Raw genomic sequence first — 20,696 nt, forward strand, 5'->3', positions numbered from 1 at the left:
GTAGTCTTTTGGGAATGCCTGAAGTCGTAATAGAAGATATGTAAATGCATGTCTTTCTTTTTAGGCTGTCCCAAGGCTACTCTCAAAGTTGTTCTGCGACCTAAGGATTGTGGTGTTAGCTCCCACTGCAAGCTGTTTGGGGTGGCAGGGGTGATTGGACAGCTCATGGCTGGGCAAGTAGGCAAATAAGGTGGAAGTGGGGGTCAGGTTGTATTTCATTATAAACAGCTCACTTCAATTGCAATACTATCCATTCAGCATACCCCTAGAAATCTTGGGCTTCTGTTCTGTTTCTTTTTTTACTGTAACTGGGAATTGACATTAAGTGACACTTAAAATCAATCTTAGTTCATTTTTAAAATTTTTAAAGATTAACTTTCATTTAAGTTCCTAAAATTAAACAAATAGTCTTTAAGCATATTGATAGTAAAAAAGTCATAATTTTCTTCTTAAAAGGATACGATCATTTACATTTTAAAAAATATAACTTCCAGTACATAGCATATTCTTCCTGTTTATAAAGATTAATAGTGAAAAAAGGGGCAAATAAACAGAACAGAAATTGTCTTTCAATGCCTTAACCAACTGTCGTGTTAATAAAAGTTTTTTTTAAATTAAATACCTGACATGCAACTCTGTTTATAACTCAAGAGCATCAACTCATCTGATCTGCATGACCTCACTAGTACTATAAAAGGTTGTCTTCTAGTTATTAATTATCAGGGTGGCTAAACACTCTTAAAATTGAGTGCACACAGTACACTCGAACTTACACAGCTTAATGCTTAGCATTTTTTCAGCCAACTAGGCTAACAAAATGAATTTTCCCTTTTTTCATGCCCACTGACCTATGGCTAATGAGATTTGCTTTTCGATTATTTGAAGAACACAAATTAACTAATCAATGAAAAATGGCCGCAGATTATTGTAATAACGTGGCACAGCTGCCATGGCCGATTTAATACTGAAATCAATTTCATATGCTCAGGATGATTCTGTCGATGTCGTTGGCTGGGATCTTGGCATCTGCGTCCTCTCCACAGACCCTGAAAGCGACGTGGGAGTTGTATGGAATAACCACTGTGCTAGAGACAGCCCTCCATAACCAGCCGTGACCCCCTCGCTTGTACATCTTGACAGTCACCTTGAGAAGAGAGCAAAAGACTCATAGTTATATAGTTTAGGCAACAGCTTGGGGGCAGCTCGGGATTGACCATGGACATCATTAGACTTTTCTCTAGCTTCCCCTTTCACCTGAAAGGGCAATGGGCCAAAGCAGAGGTCGACAAGCTGTGAAAGTGATGCTTGTTTTCAATGTGAAACTTAGCAAATATCAATTTTCCTGGGTCAAAGAGCTCCCAGGCCGAGTTTGCCAGAGAAACTTTATCTTTGTGTGGCTGAATATTTTGCAGCTGTAGGTACAATCGGTACTGCACTAGGAAGAAATAAGGCATTTCTACAACATGGCTCCTTTGGCAGCTGGGTCCTTTGTGCCATGAGTTATGTTATTGACAAACTAGCAGAAAATTAAATGTTCCCCAAAGAACTTCCAGATGTGTTTTTTTACTAATGACTTCATTACAAGGAACATTAAAAGATAGAGTAAATGGAACACTAAAATTCAAATTACAACAAAACCTCATCTCATAGCTTTGAGGGTTCTTTTAAGGGACTGCAATTATAATAAATTTTAATCATTTATTTGCGGTATGATGATGAGGAAAATGAATAGTACAGTAGACTGGCTGTTGAAAATGTTATCAAAACTATTCAAAATGTCACCAGGAAACAAAACAGAGGCTTTTTTTTAGTAAAAGACTTCATATATCACACTGCACATCAACAGAATAATTTTTTTTTGCTATTTTGTAAAGTGCAAAGTGTGGAGCATTGATGATTTTTTAAGTTTCCCTTCATGAAGGAATAATTTTTACTTAAAGAAATAATCATACTTGTCAATATTTAAAGATCTGGTGTTCTAACAGGCTGATTACAACAATGCACTGTAATACAGGGAATTGCATTATGCTTCTGAATGTACCTTCTTTATGGTACCACCATAATAGGGAGATTTGGTGGAGACTTTGTGTTCTTTGTGGAGAGGAACAAAAAAGGTAAGCCGCTCTAGCACACAAACATGGTAAGGACTCAAACAGACTTGGTAGTAAGCCTAGACATTTTATGACAATAGTTGCATTCTTAGAAACCAGATTAATAAAGAGGATATTAAACAAGCATTAACGTCAAGGAATACATAGCTGGTCGATATAATTAAATGCACTGTACAGTAGCAACAGCTTTTAATACCGTCTCCAATATTTAATTCAATAATGTCAATCAGGAATGAATTTCAAGGTGTATGCTTCTTATTATCTAACAACAATTTCAGGCACTCCTGGCTCAGAAGGTTCTTGCACACTACCCACTGAATTTGTGGCTTTTTATGCCAGTAAAATGTGTGTAGCATCATCTAATTTTTCGGCCATAAGACCAATGAGCCCAGTTTAATGCTTGTGTGGAAAAATGAACAAAAAAAAAATCAGTTTATTTAAATAGTCTTATGGTGTTAGATTCATGAGAGGCCGTCCACAACAGGCAGTGAATGGATACCTGCTCAAGGAGTGTTGCGATGAGAGTTTTATCACCCCTCATGGCCCTGTGAAGAAATTGTATCAGGAAGACTCATGCCAGAAATACCCAGGATCATTTTCTAAGTATTGCAAACAAATGGAAATGGTGATTATTGTGTTTCACTCCATGAAAGATTCGACTTTCAGTTGCATATTGCTAAAAGTTACAATATTGTATGATTCAGTTTCTAGGCAGTTTCTAAGATTTCTAACGTGTATGTAGCTAAAGAGGAAGGAAGAAGGTGACTTGATTAGGGGTGGGAGGCAGTATTTTTAAGTTCTGATCTCTCTTTCAACATGCTAAATGTATACTGTTTTGGAAGACTTTTCAACTTGCTCCAACCATTCACAGCAGTGAGAAATGGTCAGGGGTATCCCACTTAATCAAATTGGTCTGTCCAGCTAATTTGCCAAATATTAATTTTGATCTTCTGTGGGAAATTTGGTAACAGTTTACACAGAGGCAAAAAAATCAGCGTGGTTAGTATGGGATGTAGAGAAATAAGAAAATTTAGCAGGCTTAAATCTTGTGAAACAACAAACAATTTGCTGGAAGAACTCAGCAGGTCGAGCAGCACCTTGTATGTCCATTAAATCTTGTGAACTTTTGTAAACTCACGAAGCAGAATAAAAGGTTTCCCCTTTCTTGGAGCTTATATACGTGTGTACAGTATTATACAACAAGATAACCTCTAAGTATGTGATAAGCTGCTTGCAGAAAAAGAAGTGCTTTGAACTAGCAGTTAATCAGGTTTAGGCATGTAGTTTTAGGAGCACGCAACTAATGCCAACAACATACATGCGTGGTATACATTGCAGACAGACAAATACTGTCAATATGCTGATGATCATAGTAAGAATAATGTCCATCCACCTTTGTAGGCATAAGCAGCTTGAAAGTCATCACTCATAAATCTCATGGCGAGACTGAAGTAGAACATTTACATTTTCTGTGACTTGAGGGCATTAACCAAGCTGGCAGTTGTACTGGGAAAGTGGCATTGTTGAAAGTGTCATTCTGTACACTCACAACCAATTTGGATATTAAATGCCCTTGGCACTATACAAAGACAAGCAGGGAGATAAAAATCAACAGTTCTCCCTAATTTCATGCCAGCAGGAAAGAGATAAACTTGTGAATCATTTTCATGTTATTTGTGGGATATTTCTGGTGTAGAATGGCTGCTATATTTGCCTATATAACAGTTATGTACAGCAGAAGTACTTTGAGAGATCTTGATGGCACAATTAGGCATGAAATAAATGTAAATATTTCTATAGCTTCACACACAAAATGCTGGAGGAACTCAACAGGTCAAGCAGCATCTATGGAGGGAAATAAACAGTCGACGTTTCAGGTTAGGACCCTTCTGAGTTCCTCCAGCATTTTGTGTGGATTGCTCCAGGTTCCAACATCTGCAGAATCTCTTGTATTTCAATAGCTCCCTCAAGATCTGCCAGCAATTCCTGATTCTCCATTGACCCGATTAAAAACAATTGTTACTGACCTGCAATTTCAAAATGAAATAGTCTGTGATAAGGAGTGTATACCTTAGAAAAACTGATGAGGTTTTATGAAATTGTACTCCTGACAGGCAGGCTAAGAATCTATCATTTTTCTGAAGCTTACTATATTCCCAGCACAGATCTAAGTAATAGAGTTACATTCACTTTTTTAATACTTAAATGTTTGTTTGTTACTGTCACTTCAAAGTTCAGATTTTGCATTTTTTTTTAAAGAATTTTGTTAAGTAAAACAAGTTTTTATTTCTGTGTTGCCCCGATCCCAGGACCCCTGTATACTTCTTCAGAACTGTAAATCTGTTCCTGACATACAGGGAGAAAAGTTACAACCTGACCTCATTGTCTGACAAGTTATGAATAAGAGATTTCCAAAATCATTAGATTAGCATTGGTATTGCTATAATCAGGTGGAATAGATTAAATAGATACAGACTATTATTCCTTAATTTTAATTAAACTTACAACTATCTCTCCAATTAATTGACCATCATTGCTTATTTAAGATATACACACTAGACTGATAGATCTCCTGAGATTATCCCTATCCTTCTCCTCCTTGCAACTCTAATAAAATGTATGTTGAGTTAACATTAATTTTTAGATTTTCCCTTTATTGTGACATCTCAAAGGGTTGTGGTTGGCATAACTAGACTGGAGTCTTCTGCAGAGCTGGGTAAGAATTGAGGTTGATCGTCAGAAATTTCATGTGCTTTAAGAAAGCTACAGAAGCAACAAGAAAAGTGCTCAAAATATTTATTTGCTGTTGGTTCAAATAAAATAAAGCCCATTAAAAAGAATCCTCTAACCAAATAAAAAGCAATCTTGTTCAAAGTAGAGCCCTGCACTGTTGCACTTACTGTTGTACTGTAGGCCAACAAATCTGTGGTGATGTGCTGATTGCTCAAAATCAACTGACTTTTGAACCTTAAAAAATTCAGGTAAAGAAAATGTCATCCCATTTGATTCGGCTGAAATTAAACCCAAGCTCTACAGAAGTTTTCTTACTTGTGTTAATTAGTTTAGTGAACTTGATGATTCTCCAAATAATTTTTCTTAGACAGTCTTCTGATTTTACATAATTTGAAATCAAACATTTGTAAACTAAGTTAAATTTCAGGGGCATCTATTCTATTGGAACAAGGCACCCAACTGGTCCACGTTAAAACAGAAGTGCACACTTTCTAAAATAACCTTAATGCTTTCATCCAAATTCAGGCAGTTCCTAGATTACGTAAACTGTCCATAAACTGATTCCCCCAAAATCAAAGCAAAAACCTATTGCCCAGAATGGTTAAGCCTCCTCTTCCTGATGTACTACTGTTTTCTCTCAGCACTGCATCGAACTATCGTTCATTTTCTATAGCTACCCATATCATATCGCTCTGGATATACTTCCTATAATTCTTTCATTTCATCGAATAACTTCTATATTCACCCTAACACTACGTATAATTAAACTGATGGAACATGTACCGTATCCACTTGTTAATGAATACCACAAAAAAATTCAATATTACTTGCTAGGCTAACGGATTCATTTTCAAATGTCGGCTGAGATCATAAGCAATCAAATCATAATTGAGTTAAATAAAGCAGGTACAGTGGATAACTCATGAAATAAAGAGAGAACTGAGGAGGTAGAAGATTGCAGAGATGTGGAAAGTGCAGGCCAATCAAACTTCCTTGCGAATTTACAATGTGATGACTGGATGGTGGCCTTTCTTTTCCCTTTATATCCACAGGAGAATTTGTGTAAAGTAGGACTTCTGTAAGTCAGGTCTTCTGTAACCTGGGAAGCCCCTGTACAGCCTCTTCCATGCTTCTCAGTCTGCATTGTGTTCAAAAGGTGCAATTATTTGAGTTGGGACAACAGTTCCTGGAAATTAGATGATTTTGATCACTTGTAGAAACAACATTTAACTGAGTCAGAAGAAAATATTAAACAATGCAATGGGAAAGAGTTAGATTTTAAGGAGTGACTTAAAAGGGAGTGGTAGACTTTAGAGGTTTTGGAGGAATTCCAGAACTTAGGGCTTAGAAAGCTGGAGGCACAAGGGGACAGAAATGGAGGAGCACAGAGGTAAGTAAGTAGATCCTGAGTTTTTATTGCTGGCTAAAACTGAAATCTTTGTATTTCTTCAGTTCTTAAAACTATTTATTAAGATCTTAATTTTGATCAATGTTTTGAGATCCATGAATGAGTAATCACTAATTTCTCTCTATTAAGGATGACAAATGTTCCTATCCTAAAGTTTACCCTAAAAGAGATATATATTTTGGCAACATATGCACTCATCAGTTGGTATGTGAGTGACACATTTCTTCTGGGGATTCACCGATATAAAATTGCACACAATGTATGAATCCATCTGCAGTTCTAGGTCAATATTGATGATTTTGTGCCATGCTAATTGCAAAGTAGATGTAACTTACACAAGAAAAATGTCTCCAGAGACAGAGGAACAACATATGTTGGCAAGCACACATGCTGATGTTAGTAAACTCTGCAGAGCACATTTTGTTTTTGGTTAGAATACTCAGTATAGTATTTCTGGTACTCTGAATGTGAACAAAGAAAATAATGCATTTATGGATATAACAAAAGATCAACCACAATCAACCATGAAAAATCTGGACAGGCAATCATGAAATTATTTCTGTCTGTGCTGTCACAACAGTCTCCATGAAATACTTCTGGATTTTAGTGCTGAAGAAACAAAGTCAACCAATGCTTTACATGCATTGAATTCAATAGATGTAGAACATTGATTTAGCCATTTAAAAACATATCCATTTTCTAAATGAAAAATCCAAAGTGTATGGACACTTTTTAAAAAACCATATAGCATAAACAAAATTTTATAAGGATCTCCTCCATTTATTAAGTTCCAAATAAGTATCATAAACTACATAAGCTAAGCACTGCCTGCTGGTGATAATAGAAACATATTTTATTGCCCTCATTGATACTTCTTTACCCACCATTTCAGGGGAAATGTTATATTCATTTAAAATAAAAAGGTTACCTCCATTGTTTGAAAATGTTCAAGGTTCATCTGTTAAAATTACCATCTATGTTACTATAACCTTGAAAAACTAGTAATTTATTCACACAAAATATAATTAAGATAATTTTTATTTAATATATCAGATCTTATAGGACATTGGTTATACTGGGGGGCATCACAGCATATGCAAATGTTAACAGTGAGAATAAAATCTCACAAACAGAATCATGATGACACAACCAGAGGTGAACATAAGCCTTTATGGTACACCAGCGTGCAAGTAGCCAATGCAATCAGTGCAAATGAATTAAATAGCAAATGCTGGTGATACAACCCAGGTGGTAAGAAACTTAAGTTGCTTTCACCCCTGGCCACATCTCCACGGCATGATTTATAGGGGCAAACTAAAACCCATTTGCATGTATCACTTAAGCGAAGCATTTACACATCGAGAGGCTTGCATTCACATGGTGTCTTTTACAACCCTGAAGACACCCAAAGCACCACATAGCAAATGAGATATGCTTTAAGTGTAGTCACTGTTGCAATGCAAATATCCAATGTGTAATGATTTAATATGTTTTTTAGTGATGATGATTGTTGTATAAATATTGGCTTCAAAACAGTGCCAGGAGATATTTTTACCTCCATACACAGAGTAACAAATGTGAAGGACTACAACCATTAGTAATACACTGAAGTGTTAACCTAGATTATAAAGCCTGAGTTTCTGGAGTAGGAGTTGAACCCACAACCTTCTGACTCAGAAAAAGAATGATAATAAGTGATTCCTGGGTGACACAATAAATGGTAACTCATGGCTACAAAGTCCCACAGCTCACCCACATAAACTAAATGCATGACATATGAGTGTGCTCAGTGTGCTTTAGTGAAATATTTAGAACCATTCTTAATGCCTTATATTTAATTGCCACATTTACTTACTGACAAGTTTATTGTTTTAGCATTTGGTACCTGAAATCCTTTTCAGCCGTTAACCTCTAGTCACTGTTTTTAATTCTAAGATGTGGTAGGCATGGTAAACAATTCCACATCAGAAGTTGTTGCTGAGCATCTATAACAGTGGTCAAGAGAAATGAAAAAGCTATTCCTGCTGACACTTTCTTTTTTCCACTGAGTCCTTATTCTAAAAACTGATGGTGCTTTTTAATTTCTCTTCAGATAAGTTTCATTTTGAAGTTATGTAACTTGGCAAGATAACATGGTTGCTATTTAGAACAATGATTCACACCCTTAACTCAACAATGACAGCTGTGCTATCAGGAGTTATATTGAGGTAACTAATAAACAAGATGGTGGGCAAGTCCTCCTGTTCTGTTTTTGCGCACCTGTCTTAACAAAACTTTTAAACTAACAGAATGAGGAACTCCAGAGCATACTGTACACATGATTCCTTGCAGAAGTCTGCAGGAATGTGGAAGAATATAATCATTTAAAACATGAGTGAAAGCTTGTTGGATAAATGGGTCCCCATTGCCCAACCATAAAAAAAAAGAGTAAAGGTTCAGTCTGATCCTGATGCATTGGTTTATATTGAGCAAACCACTCTCAGCTGGAGTTTAATAGAACTGCAACTGGTTTCAGTGTTCCTGAGCTACAGTTATGTGCTACTCTTGATGAAAACTGCCTCCTGCAAACTGTACGCTGGATACCAGATAAGGGTAGATTTGGAATTATGTTGGCGCTCCAGTAGTCACTTAATCTGCCAACATGAAGAATAAACTCCAGTGGCTGGCCATCACCTATAGATACAGTCCAGTGGGATTCACTGCCATCAGGAAGAATGGGATAGGGCAGATGGGGTCGGTGGAAGTAATGCAAGAAGGGATTTAAATAACAAATTGATAACCTGATGGTTTTTACTATACAGGAAAAGAGACTCCCACTTTATAGTTCCTGGGGACATATTTCAAAATGTGTATCATTCAAACATGCCAGAATTTTAGTGACCATTTTAAAGAGGTTTTTTAAAATCATAAGAAAAACTTAGGGTCAAGTGTCTAACCATTAAGATTACTGGGCTACTGGCCCTTTAAATGCCATCAATGTATTCTCTTCAATTTTTAGGAAAAGAAAAATCAATATTTCATTACTTTGAAATGTTTCATAACTATTAGTGAAGCCTATTGGTTTTATGACAAATCAACAGCATACACTTAACACACTATGTAAACCAGATGGTAGAAACAGCTTTTATTGCCAGAACAGAAACACATAGTTTACCAGGATGATGGGAAGAAAATAAAATTCTATGTAAAGAAGCTGGAAAATGAAGTATGATCACTTTAATAGCATAATTTTCAATAATTTAATGAAAATAACAAGTTGATTCACATTGAGTAATTGTTGGATTTTGAATTGCCCTTTGCTATTAATTGCATGCAGCAATTCAATAAAGGCAGTTCTCCTTCAACCTTTCATGATATTGTGCATGATCAGTAATAAGCTGCTAACCTGTTGCCTACAGAAAGCAGATTAAGTTCATCTATCTCTTCCAGTTTTATCTATCTTTCAGGTGAACTTCATCTCTACCATTATCCATTGCCTGAATGAGACTACATATACTGTACATTTCTTTGGTGTCTTTCTCGAATACTTTCTCAAAAAATAAATACATTAACCTGATTCTGTTATCCTGTAATGTGACCATATCAATTTCAAAGGAAAACTTAATGGGATTTCACTTTTTTCTTGCATTTGGTATGATTTCAGCATATTGAAATACCCTTCACACCTCTATTTTCTTCATTTTAGAGCTGGTCAATTTTTGTATTTTATTTTTTAGCTTTCATCTTAGCTTCAATAAATTGTTTAGTACTTTCATTGATAGTTTTTACAGATTGAGCTCTATAGTGTAAATCTAATGTATTATTTGGCCCCCTTTCAGTCTGAAGAAATGGTGTTGTTCAAGACAGAACATCAAAAGAGCAAATAAGCATGTGAGAGGTGGGAAAGAATTGCTTGGAGAAGATTTTTGCAACCCTCACCACCACCCCACCCCCCCCAACACACACACACACACACACACACACACACACACACACACACACACACACACACGGTAATCATTAGACATCATTTTAATAAGAGATACATGGTGAATGTGCTTTACTGAACAGAGTCTCAATTGGTGGTTATTGGACTTGATTACTTATACTTTGTGATGTTTGGCACTTTCAAGCCAGCGTATGCTCAAAATTCCCAACTGACAATGACTGAATAACGTAACCAAACAGATTAATAACTTACATTTTTTGTAGTTCCTTTACTCACAATGTTTCATTACAGAGAATCCAAGAATTCTCTTCTATTCTCATTCTTTCTGTTCATTAATAGGATGCAGATGTCACTGGAAAAGCCAGGAATATGCCCAACCTTGATTGCTCTTGAGAAGGTAGTTGTGAACTGTCTTCTCAAAGTGCTGCAGTATGCACGGTGAAGTACATACTCAATGTTCTTGAGTGGAGTTCCAGTACTTTGACTCAATGAAAATGAAATAATGGCAATATATATTTCCTGGACATGACTGTGTGGGATCTGGAAGGGTGAAATGTGGTAATGTTTCTATGCACCTACTGCTCTTGCTCTACCAGGCTCTGGTAGACCCAAATTTGGGAGGTGTAGTTGATGAACCTTGGCTAGTTGCTGCAGTGCATCTTTCAGATGGTACACACTATAGCCATTTTGCATTGGTCATGGAGTGGCCAATGTGACCATGGAGTGAGTCAATGTTCAGGGTGGTGGATGGCATATCAATCAAGTGCATTGCTTTGTCCAAGATAGTGTCCAGCTTCTGGGGTGTTGTTGCAGCTGCAAGTGGACAGCGTTCCATCTAACACTGGACTTCCACCTTATATATAGGGAAAGGCTTTGAGAAGTCAGGATGCGAGTCAATTCCTGCAAGATACCCAGGCTCTGATTTGCTCAATTAGCTTAAATGTATATATGGCTGATCACAGAATGTAATTTGTGGGAGACTTGGTGACATCCTGCCATTGAACATCAATGGGAAGTGGTTAAGTTCTTACCAGTGACTGTCACTGCCTGGTGCTTCTGTAGTCTGAATGTTGCTTGTGCTTGTCAGCCCATTCCTGAACATTGTCTAGATCTTGCTGTATGCAGCTATCAGCTGCTTCATTATCTGAGAAACTGCAAATGCAATTTAACATGATAGAATCATCAACAAGCATCATCAATTCTGACCTTGTCATGAAGGAAGATAATTGAAGATAGTGGGCCTAAGACAATGATCTGCAAAACCCATACAGTGATAACCTGTGGCTGAAGTGGTTGCCCTCAAAAAACTACAACCTTTCTCCTTTGTGTCAGTTATTTCAAATTCACATTGAATTAAATTTTAACAGGGTAACTTGAAGATATTTTCACTCCTCTAGTTCTAGCCTCTTGATTTTAATACCTGCACCACCTTCAGCTGCTGAGCTCCCAAACTTCGGAACCCTTTAAACTTTCCACCTCTCTTTCATTGTCGAAGATGAACCTTGAAAATAACCCTTTGATTAACCATTAGGTCATCTGCGGTAATATCTCCTCATCTGGCTGTGTCAAATGGTGTTTAATAGTGCCCTTTGAAGTGTCCTGGGGTGCTTTACTATTTTAAGTGGATCCATATAAATGTAAGCTGTTTTTAATAAGGATTTTGTGAAACGTTAAAGGAAGCATGAAGTACTAGAGTAAGTCCATGTTTATAGTATCAAAATTATATTTGACAAAACTGCTAGGTTGTCCCAGAACTTGCCACTCTTGTTCGCATGATATGAACCAGAATATTAACTCACCCACAAAAGTGCTGAGAAAACTTGACATATATCTAAGTTATGCCTAAGTTTAGACAACCGTCAAACCTGCCAAAATTTGTGATTGTTTTTGAATATTTCTGACACTCAGAAACAATCACACACATTCAAAGATTATTGGAAATTTAGGGAAACTCTGAATTCCAAAGACTACAAACCTCACGTAAAGAAATTTGCTCACACCTTAGTTCTAAATAGCCAATTCAATGAGCTTCACATCACTGGAATGCAGAGAGTCAAACAACAGAGAACTGGTGTCAGCATGTTCAGAACGTCTGTATTCCTGCTTGCAGACATAGAAAACCCAATCCTGCTGGTACGTACAAGGAAAAGTGCTGACAGTTACATGTGGAAATACTAGTGTTTTTCCACAAAATCCAAACCTTTATTGTTAGAATGATACTTAGAGTTGTGAATATTGGAAAAACACAAGTACAGTACTGCTAACAGTTGGTACAAAAGGATGCAAAGGATAAGGCAGCTGAGCAGTTATTAAAGTAGATTAACAAAGGTCTGTATCAATCTGGTAATATGGTCCAGTGGGGTATGACAAGCAAGTGATAAATATGTGCCACACTGTTGTTACTTATTGTGTGTATTTATATTTTGGAGGATAGAAGAGAAATTATCAAAATCTGTGGGTGATATCAGAGAATCGTAATGTCATTTGACTCATTGAACCAATGTCAATTCCATGTACAAAAATCCAGTCAGTCCCATTCAATGCTGTTTTGTTCTTTTCCCACCAAGCAAAGTATTTTCCCTCAAGTACTTATCCAATTCTCCTTTGAAAGTCCTGACTGAACCCTAAATGCAATAAATTCCAGATCATAACCACTCTTGACATTAAAGTTTATTCTCATGTTTTCCCAAATCTTTGGGTGGAGGGCAGCAGGGAGTTAGTTGGGGTTGGGGCAAATGATGGGGGAAGGTGGTGATGGTATGGGGCACATTGCAAACACTCAAGAATTGGCAGATCAGGTGAATTCCTTGGAAGGACTAAAGAAACCAATGTCAACATTTCCCAGGCCAACATCCCCAACAGTAAGGTCCTAGTTAGTCTCAGTAGGCTAAACTGAGCAAGCACACTGTTTGCATGCCTGACAGCAGACCCCCAAAACAGGCACTGTTTTCAAAGATCTGTCATGGGAGGAGATTACCAGTAGGACAGAAATAAAGATTCAAGGATGTGCTCAAAGCTTCTATGAAGAAATGTAATATTTCCACTGACTCCAGAGAATCTTTGGTGCATAACCTTTTAAAGTGAAGAAAGAACACCAGAATAATATTGAGAACCTTGAGGCCAAACATCAGGAGCACATAGAAGTGCTGTGTAAATGGTGGCAGGAGTACAGCACTTCACAAACTAGCCTCCTGTCCGCTCCATCAGTTACCTCCTGCCCCATCTGTGAAAGAGTCTATGGTACTTATATCAGCCTCATTAACCAACTTAGGACCCACAAAACTGGTGTGGAAGCAAGACATCCTCAATCCTGAGGGACTGTCTGAGAAGAAGGAAAGGACTGAGATGTTCTCACGAGAATGCTACATAAAATTAAATGTCAAAAGAGAGTAACACAACTAGAGAGCATTGTTTCAGAATAAAGGGTCAGCTATTTAGAACTGAGATGAGGAGAAATTTATTTATGTGAGGGTTGTAAATCTTTGGAATTTGGAGTGCTGTGGATGCTCAAATTGTGAGAATATTCAAGGCTGACAATGAATATACTCACAGTTTGAATTCTGGACACAAAGGAAGTCAGATGATCTGGTGATTGGGTGGGAAAGTGGAGTTAAGGCACAGGATCAGCCATCAAAAGGCCTGGGAGGCCATATGGCCTATTCATGCATCAGTTTCTTATGTTCTGAGAAAGTTAAAATAAGAGAAGAAAACAAAATATAACATATGTATATACACACACTCACTTCAGAAGTATGAATAAAATAGTGCTTGTCTGCAGAATACAGCAGAGGAAAATGAGTTAAAGGTATCAGTAGTCTGGTTTTTAAAGTCATAGAAGCAGTGGTAAAAAAAGCAAAAAGGATCAGGGGTAGTATAGAGAATTATTTGGAACATAAACTTCAGAATAGGATACTGAGCCTACCCAAAAAAATTGGCTTTTCCTCAGAAGGAGATGCCTACAGTTCTTAAGTTATCGTATCAAGGGTAACAATGTCACCTATTAAATATATAGGCTTAAAAATTCCACCGTACTGGAAAACAGAAGCTGGAATAGTAATACATGAGGAACCACACCAGTTTGACTCAGAAATTATTGCATCTGAAATTTGTGCATACACCTTATAAAAACATTAGAATAATTGGTGCTAATCTTGTTGTTTTGCACATTAGTGCAGAATAACTTGCAGTGATTTCAATAATCTTTAGTTATAGTTGAAAGTAACAGTTGCTGATTGAAGTCATGCCTCCAATTGTTAAAGGGGAGGTGCTCACTTACATTGTATGGCTCTAGGAGCCATCAGTGTCACTATATCAAGCTGGTGATGGGAATAAGTACCCTGATTCACTGACACTCCTTCGGAGATGTTAGAAGAAGTGGAGAGCAACTCTTCATTTATACCAAAATATGTACTTCCACATTTAACAATTTTGTTAATAGTAGATTATGAATGCAACAAAACTTTATATAATCAAGGAAAACACACTGATGTACCAGTTTACTAGGAACCAGAGGCATCAGCTCAATATGTTTATTATTCTTACTGGTGTGGAGCTTGAGTTGAAATGCACTTTAGACAGGCAAGATGACTATTTTTCTCACTCTATCAGCTCTAGAGATATGAAGTTAAGGTAGGCAAGTATGAGAAGCACACACTTTTTAAATATATCAGCACTTGGGCAGAAGGGATACAAGCCTAATGCACGCAAGTGGAATAAGCACAGATTGGCATCACGGTTGACATGGGCTGGGAAGGCCCATTTCTGTGCTGTGCGATTCTATGAGTCTATTCAGTACATATCCTTTACAGTCTGCCTTCACTTACCTGACTATGGACATATACGTGGGAATTCTGCATTCTTTTCCTACAGCTATAACAACTTTACTTACATTGACTACAGCTCCCATGATGATCAAAGCAGACAATAGTTTGAGCTTAATAATATCCAAATTTTCTTACAGTCCCAATGCAAACACCTCTCAGTGAAGCAAGTACACCAAATGAAGTTGGCAATTCTTCGAAGTTTAAACTAGGGTTCATTTTGGAATTCTATAACACTCAGAAACTCTATTTTTCTTCCAATAGCCCCAAGGATCGCATTCCAAGAGCTTTTAATTCCCTTTAGAAGTCTACAGAAAAGTACACATTTATTCATAAAAAGCAGACCAGCCTTAGGGGTCTGTCGCTGCAACCTAAAATATAAAACTGTTTGATAGATATGTAGGTATTTTTTTAGTTTTCTACTTTTAGTGTCATAAATATATAACAATTTTTGATTTATGACTGAAGAAAACTCCAGCTCTTATCAGTATTGATTTTCATTAAAAATCTTGTTTACAGCTGGAGAAAAATTAATATATAGCAGGTTGTGAATACAACAAAACCTTAAAGCAAAAGACAATAACTGCTTTCTGAGTTTACCATAAGTATCAAGTCATTGTGTTTACCGGTCCTTCTGTGGAATCTTTGTTCAAGTCCATTCTGACAGCAAAGGTAGCCATTTAACATTGCTACCAGCTATGGGGATAATAAATTGGAAAGAATCAATAGTAGTTATATCATCTTCACTGCCCAATGAAGACAGAAGAACAAAATTATTCTGACATAACATTCTGAAGTTATGAAATAAAATTATGGAATTGGGGTTTCAGGAAAAAGAACTCAGGTGACCACATATTCTCTTGCAAGGTTATAATGGCAAATAACAAAAATGATCCAAGCAAACTGTTCACTATGGTGAAAGGTTCAAAGAACCTTTATTTGTTGAAAATAAACAATTTAAAATTTATTATCATATTGGGGTAAAAGACAGGTTTTTGAGTATATCACAAAAGAAAATAATTAGATAGCATAAATAACTGAATGTGTTTCTGAAGACAAAGAGGAAGAATGAGTATGAGAGAATTGATCACTGAAAATGTGATGGGTGTGTTTGAGCCTCATGGTCATTATCTACTTGAAAAATTCATGTTCCAGCTTATTATCACCACAGACATGTTTAATTTCCTACAATATTCTCAGTGAAACAGTCTAGACCAGCTGTCCATTTCTACAGTTTAAACAGCTTAGGCCAGATTCTCATTCCATTTAGTTACCGCTTTAAGAACCAGATTTATCCAAAATCCCTGTTCATCCACCTCCTCTCTAAGAGTTTTAGAGGTGCTAGATATTTATGTATATTTAGATTGGGTGTTAGATGGATAGCTATCTAGAAGAAGAATCGGTTATAAGAAATAAGAGTAGGCCAAATGGCCTTTGAGCCTTCTCCGCCATTCATCAAGATCATGGCTGATGGGTACCTCAATGCCATTTTCTAGCACTATCCTCGTATAGTTAGGCCTCCTTAATGTCCATAAATCTATTGATCTCCAAGTGAACTTAATAATTGAGCTTCCAATGTAGATAATTCCAAAGGTTCACCAACTTCCGATCTCTCTTCTATCTTCTAGGAGAAGATAAAGGAACTAGAAAGCCCGGACAGCCAGACTCAAGAACAGCTTCTTCACCACTAGTATCAGACTTCTGAACCAATTACTTTTTTCACATCCCCTTCCCAGTGAAGCTGCCATGTTCTAGGTCTCTTAATTCTACCTCTTTTGGTTATTCCATTATTGTCACTTTAGCATTTTTTGCACTACTTCAGACTGCACTACTACCTTTGCACCATTCTGTTGTTTTATGCTTGTTGCTGTATTTATTATTGTATTTTTGTATTTATTAGCATGTATACTGTTTACTCCATGCAAGGAATTTCATTGCGCCCTGGTGTATATTACAATAAACTAATCTGAATCTGAGGAAATTTCTTGTCTCATTCTCCTCATCCTGCTCCATTGATGTAAATTTGTCAGAAGAGCAAAGAAGCTGCCAGCAGCCACTGGTAGCATTCCTGCAGCACTTCTTGCAAAGTTGTAATGGAGCAGCTCTGAAGCAATTCTTTGGCTCCATATTTAATTTTGGAACATCATTGAATGTTGAGATTACTGCAGTAAAGCTGAAATGAAACAGCAAGAAAATGTTTGTGTGTGGGAAAGAGAAGGTTCATATCTACAATTTCTCATTCTTCTTTAAGAAAGGTAATGTTAAAGAGTCCTTATCCTTCCCAAGTTTCTGTGGTTCTTGTGCATTGGTTGTTTCTGCTCCATTTAAACTCAGTTATCAATCCCTGAACAAGCTAAAAATAGTAACATTGGTCACCCGCAGTTTCTCCTGGAGACTATTTTCTATGGGAATAAAGAACTATTTTCGTTTCCTCTCAGCACCAATTTTTTGTTTTACTCATACACTTCACTGTGAAGACCAGCATTTATTGCCTATGCCAAATCATCATATGGGGGTTTGTGGTGAGCTGTCATCTTGAATTGCTGCAGTTTGTCTGGTGAAGATATTTCCAAGGAGTTGTTGAGTGTGCAATTACAGGATTTTAATCCAACAAGAAAGAGTGATATATATCCAGATCAAAGTGGTTTGTGACTTGAAAGAGAACTTGAAGGGGTCAGTGTGGGGCAGAGATAGCTCACAGTTGAAGGACCAACCGAATGCCAGCTTGGAGATGAGGACTTGAATTGGAAGATCAAGATCCAGGTGGGGGTGGAGGGGTGGAGGGTCCAGAAGATTGAAATATTGGAAATGTGAGAGGGAGATCTGGAGATCAGGACTTGAGGGAGATCATGGGAGGTCTTTGGGTAGCAGGTGGGGTTGTCAAAAGAAGTGCAACAAACTTAGAAAATTTGGAGACCCACCTGGGTTGGTTTTCCATTGCTGAACTGGGATTTACTCCAGGAATCCCCATTCAAATCAGCATGGATTTATAAAATGGAAACTATGTTTGATTAATCTGTTGGAGTGCTTTAGGGATGTGATAAGAGGCAACCAGTGGGATGTGGTATATTAAAATTTTCAGAAAACTTTCAATAAATACAAAGGTGGTTGGTCCACAAGGTTAGGGCACATGGAATTTGTGGTAATGTGCTGGCATGGATTGAGAATTGGTTAACAGACAGAAAGCAAAAACTGGGAATATAAGGGACTTTCTTGGGTTGGCAGGTTGTGACTCGTGGCGTACCACAGGATTGTGGCTTGGATCTCAGTTATTCACAATCCATTTCAACAATTTGGTGACAGGACTATCACATTTCCAAGCTTGCTGGTAATACGAAGTTAGGCAGGAATATGAGTATTGAGGAGAATGTAAAGAGGCAAGTTGAGTGAATGGGCGAAGACATATGGAATATAATATGGACAATGTAATAGCATCCACTTTGGTGCACAAAACAAAGAAAAAAAACATTTTTTTTAAATGGTGGTAGATTGAGAAATGTTCAAGTAGAAAGAGACCGAAGTATCCTTGTACACAAGTTACTGAAAGCTCACATGTAGGTGAAGCAAGCAGTTAAGAAGACAAATAGTACATTGGTTGTTATTGCATGAGGATTCAGTGTGGGGTAAAGAGGTCTTATTGCATTTATATCGGCCTTGGTATATTACAGTTTTGGTCTCCTTACTTACAAAAAGAGAACAGACTGAGCAGACTTAGGCTGTATTCATTGGTGCTTTGAAGAATGATAAATAACTTTCTTGCAAGGGCTCAACAGGTCTAGACCAGAGGTCTCAGTCTCAGAATAAGAGTAGGCCATTTAGGAATGAGATGAGGAGGAATTTCTCCACACAGAGGGTGGTGGTGAATCTTTGGAATTTTCTATACTGGAGGGCTGTGGAGGCTTAGTTGTTGAGTTTATTTGAAACAGAGATCAATAGATTTTGTACATTGAAGGAATCAAAGGATATGGGGATAGTGCAGGACAATGTCACTGAGGTACAAGATTAACTATGATCTTGACAAATGGCAGAGCAGGCTGGTAAAGTGAGATATCCTATTTCTGCACCTGGTTCTTTTTTTATACCTGTTAAGTAGCATTGCTGTGTGTCAAGCGATGACCAATAATAGTTCACCCTTGAAACAATCTGATCTGATTTCTTGAGCAATCGTGGTCTGTTCTGGAAAAAGTAATCTTCAAGTGTCCTGCTGAAAAAGTAGTGCCATGCACCCAGTTTTCTAGGCCCTTGCTTCACAAATAACTATGCCAATCTAATGAACAAGTAACAAAGAAATTAGAGAAAAATCTCCATCAACAATATCACACAAACATTTTAACAGATGATGAATTTCTCTCTGAAAATGGAAACATTTTTCATAAAGAAAGACCTTTGGGGCGTTTAGTTTCATTTCCTTATTTCGTCCACATTAAAATTATTTTCTTCCCTGAAGCTGAAATGAAGAATATAGGATGCTCATTTATTATATATTTGAATCCAATGCTGGATAGGAAAACACAATATTCTTGAAATAAGAGCATTCAATTCTTCTTAAGATGGCATAAAAAAGTAATACAATGTTTTTGTATACTGCTTCTCAATCAGCTCTTTGTACAACTTGATTCAAATCTTGCTGAATTAATTTCTGAAAGATCAAGATTAGCAAAATCTAAGTTGTCACTTTTAGCCCTCCCAAATAAATTGTTTCCATAAATGAAACTATCCCCTTCCTAGGTTGCAGAACTGATTTCTGAATGCCCCATCCAATCCAATGCCAATTTGCTTCTTACTCTGTAACACTGCTCAGCCCCAGTATTTTCTCAGTCCTTTTTTTGTTGTTCTCACATATGCCTGTCATCTCAACCACGCTGATGTTATCTCCCAGGTTCCCCTCTCCACAAATTGATTTTTACCTCTTTACTGACCGAGGCAGCTGAGAAACCTACGGTCTGCCGTCCTGTATCTCCCTACATAATCCCCTTCATTTTGTTCCCCACCTTTCAAAACTTAATTCTTTGGCCACTCTCTTCCTGCCTCACCAGTATTTTTTTAAAATGGATGATTGTGCTAGAGTTGAGTTGGTATCAATTCTGCTCTGTCTGGCTCCACTGCAATGTCAATATCATGCAAGTGTCTTTCTGGCATACTTTGGGTGGAGCAGTATGATTCTCAAAATTGTTCCCTTTTGCACATTTCTATCTTTATTAAATGGAAATATGGCCCAATATCCATCCCCATGTATCTTAAACACAGAGAGGGCAACGTCATGAATACTTTAGATCCAAAAGAGCCCTCAAGGTCTTCAGCTGCAATGGCAGTGTGGTTATGCTTGGTGCAAGCCACCACCGAGGTAAAGGAGCTCAAGTGAGCTCTAAAAATGGCTGTTTATTGATGGATAAGCATCTTACTGGCAATTAAATTGGCTGCAACGGCTTATTGACGTATGGTATTTTGGTGGGTAGCACTTTAATTCACAGTTTCTTTCAACAGTGATGTGCTGAACAGGATCAACAATATCTTTGTTAAGGATTTTATGTGCTACCTGAAGCCATGCATAACTTTCACTGATCATTGTCTTGCGATCTCTAAGATATTAGAAAATAGTTGGTGAATTAAACTGACAACAAGGGAATTTTATTAAGCAAACTAAAAGTTTAGTGAGGGACAGCTTGCTGTGGCTTTCTTCCACACTGGCAGAACAG

General features: G+C 37.3%; 1 protein-coding gene across 2 annotated transcripts in view; it reads right to left on the minus strand.

The window, feature by feature from the left end:
- Positions 1–456: 456 nt before the first annotated feature.
- The window catches only part of si:zfos-911d5.4 (uncharacterized), a 125,951-nt gene continuing 105,711 nt past the window's right edge, over positions 457–20,696 (minus strand). For both annotated transcript variants that reach the window (XM_052027612.1, XM_052027611.1), the window contains one exon: positions 457–1,144. In XM_052027612.1, the coding sequence (XP_051883572.1) occupies positions 977–1,144 (168 nt within the window). In that variant the 3' untranslated portion in view covers positions 457–976. The remainder of the gene's footprint in view (positions 1,145–20,696) is intronic.

This window comes from Pristis pectinata, chromosome 12 (assembly GCF_009764475.1).
Source record: "Pristis pectinata isolate sPriPec2 chromosome 12, sPriPec2.1.pri, whole genome shotgun sequence".
Taxonomy (NCBI): Eukaryota; Metazoa; Chordata; class Chondrichthyes; order Rhinopristiformes; family Pristidae; genus Pristis; species Pristis pectinata.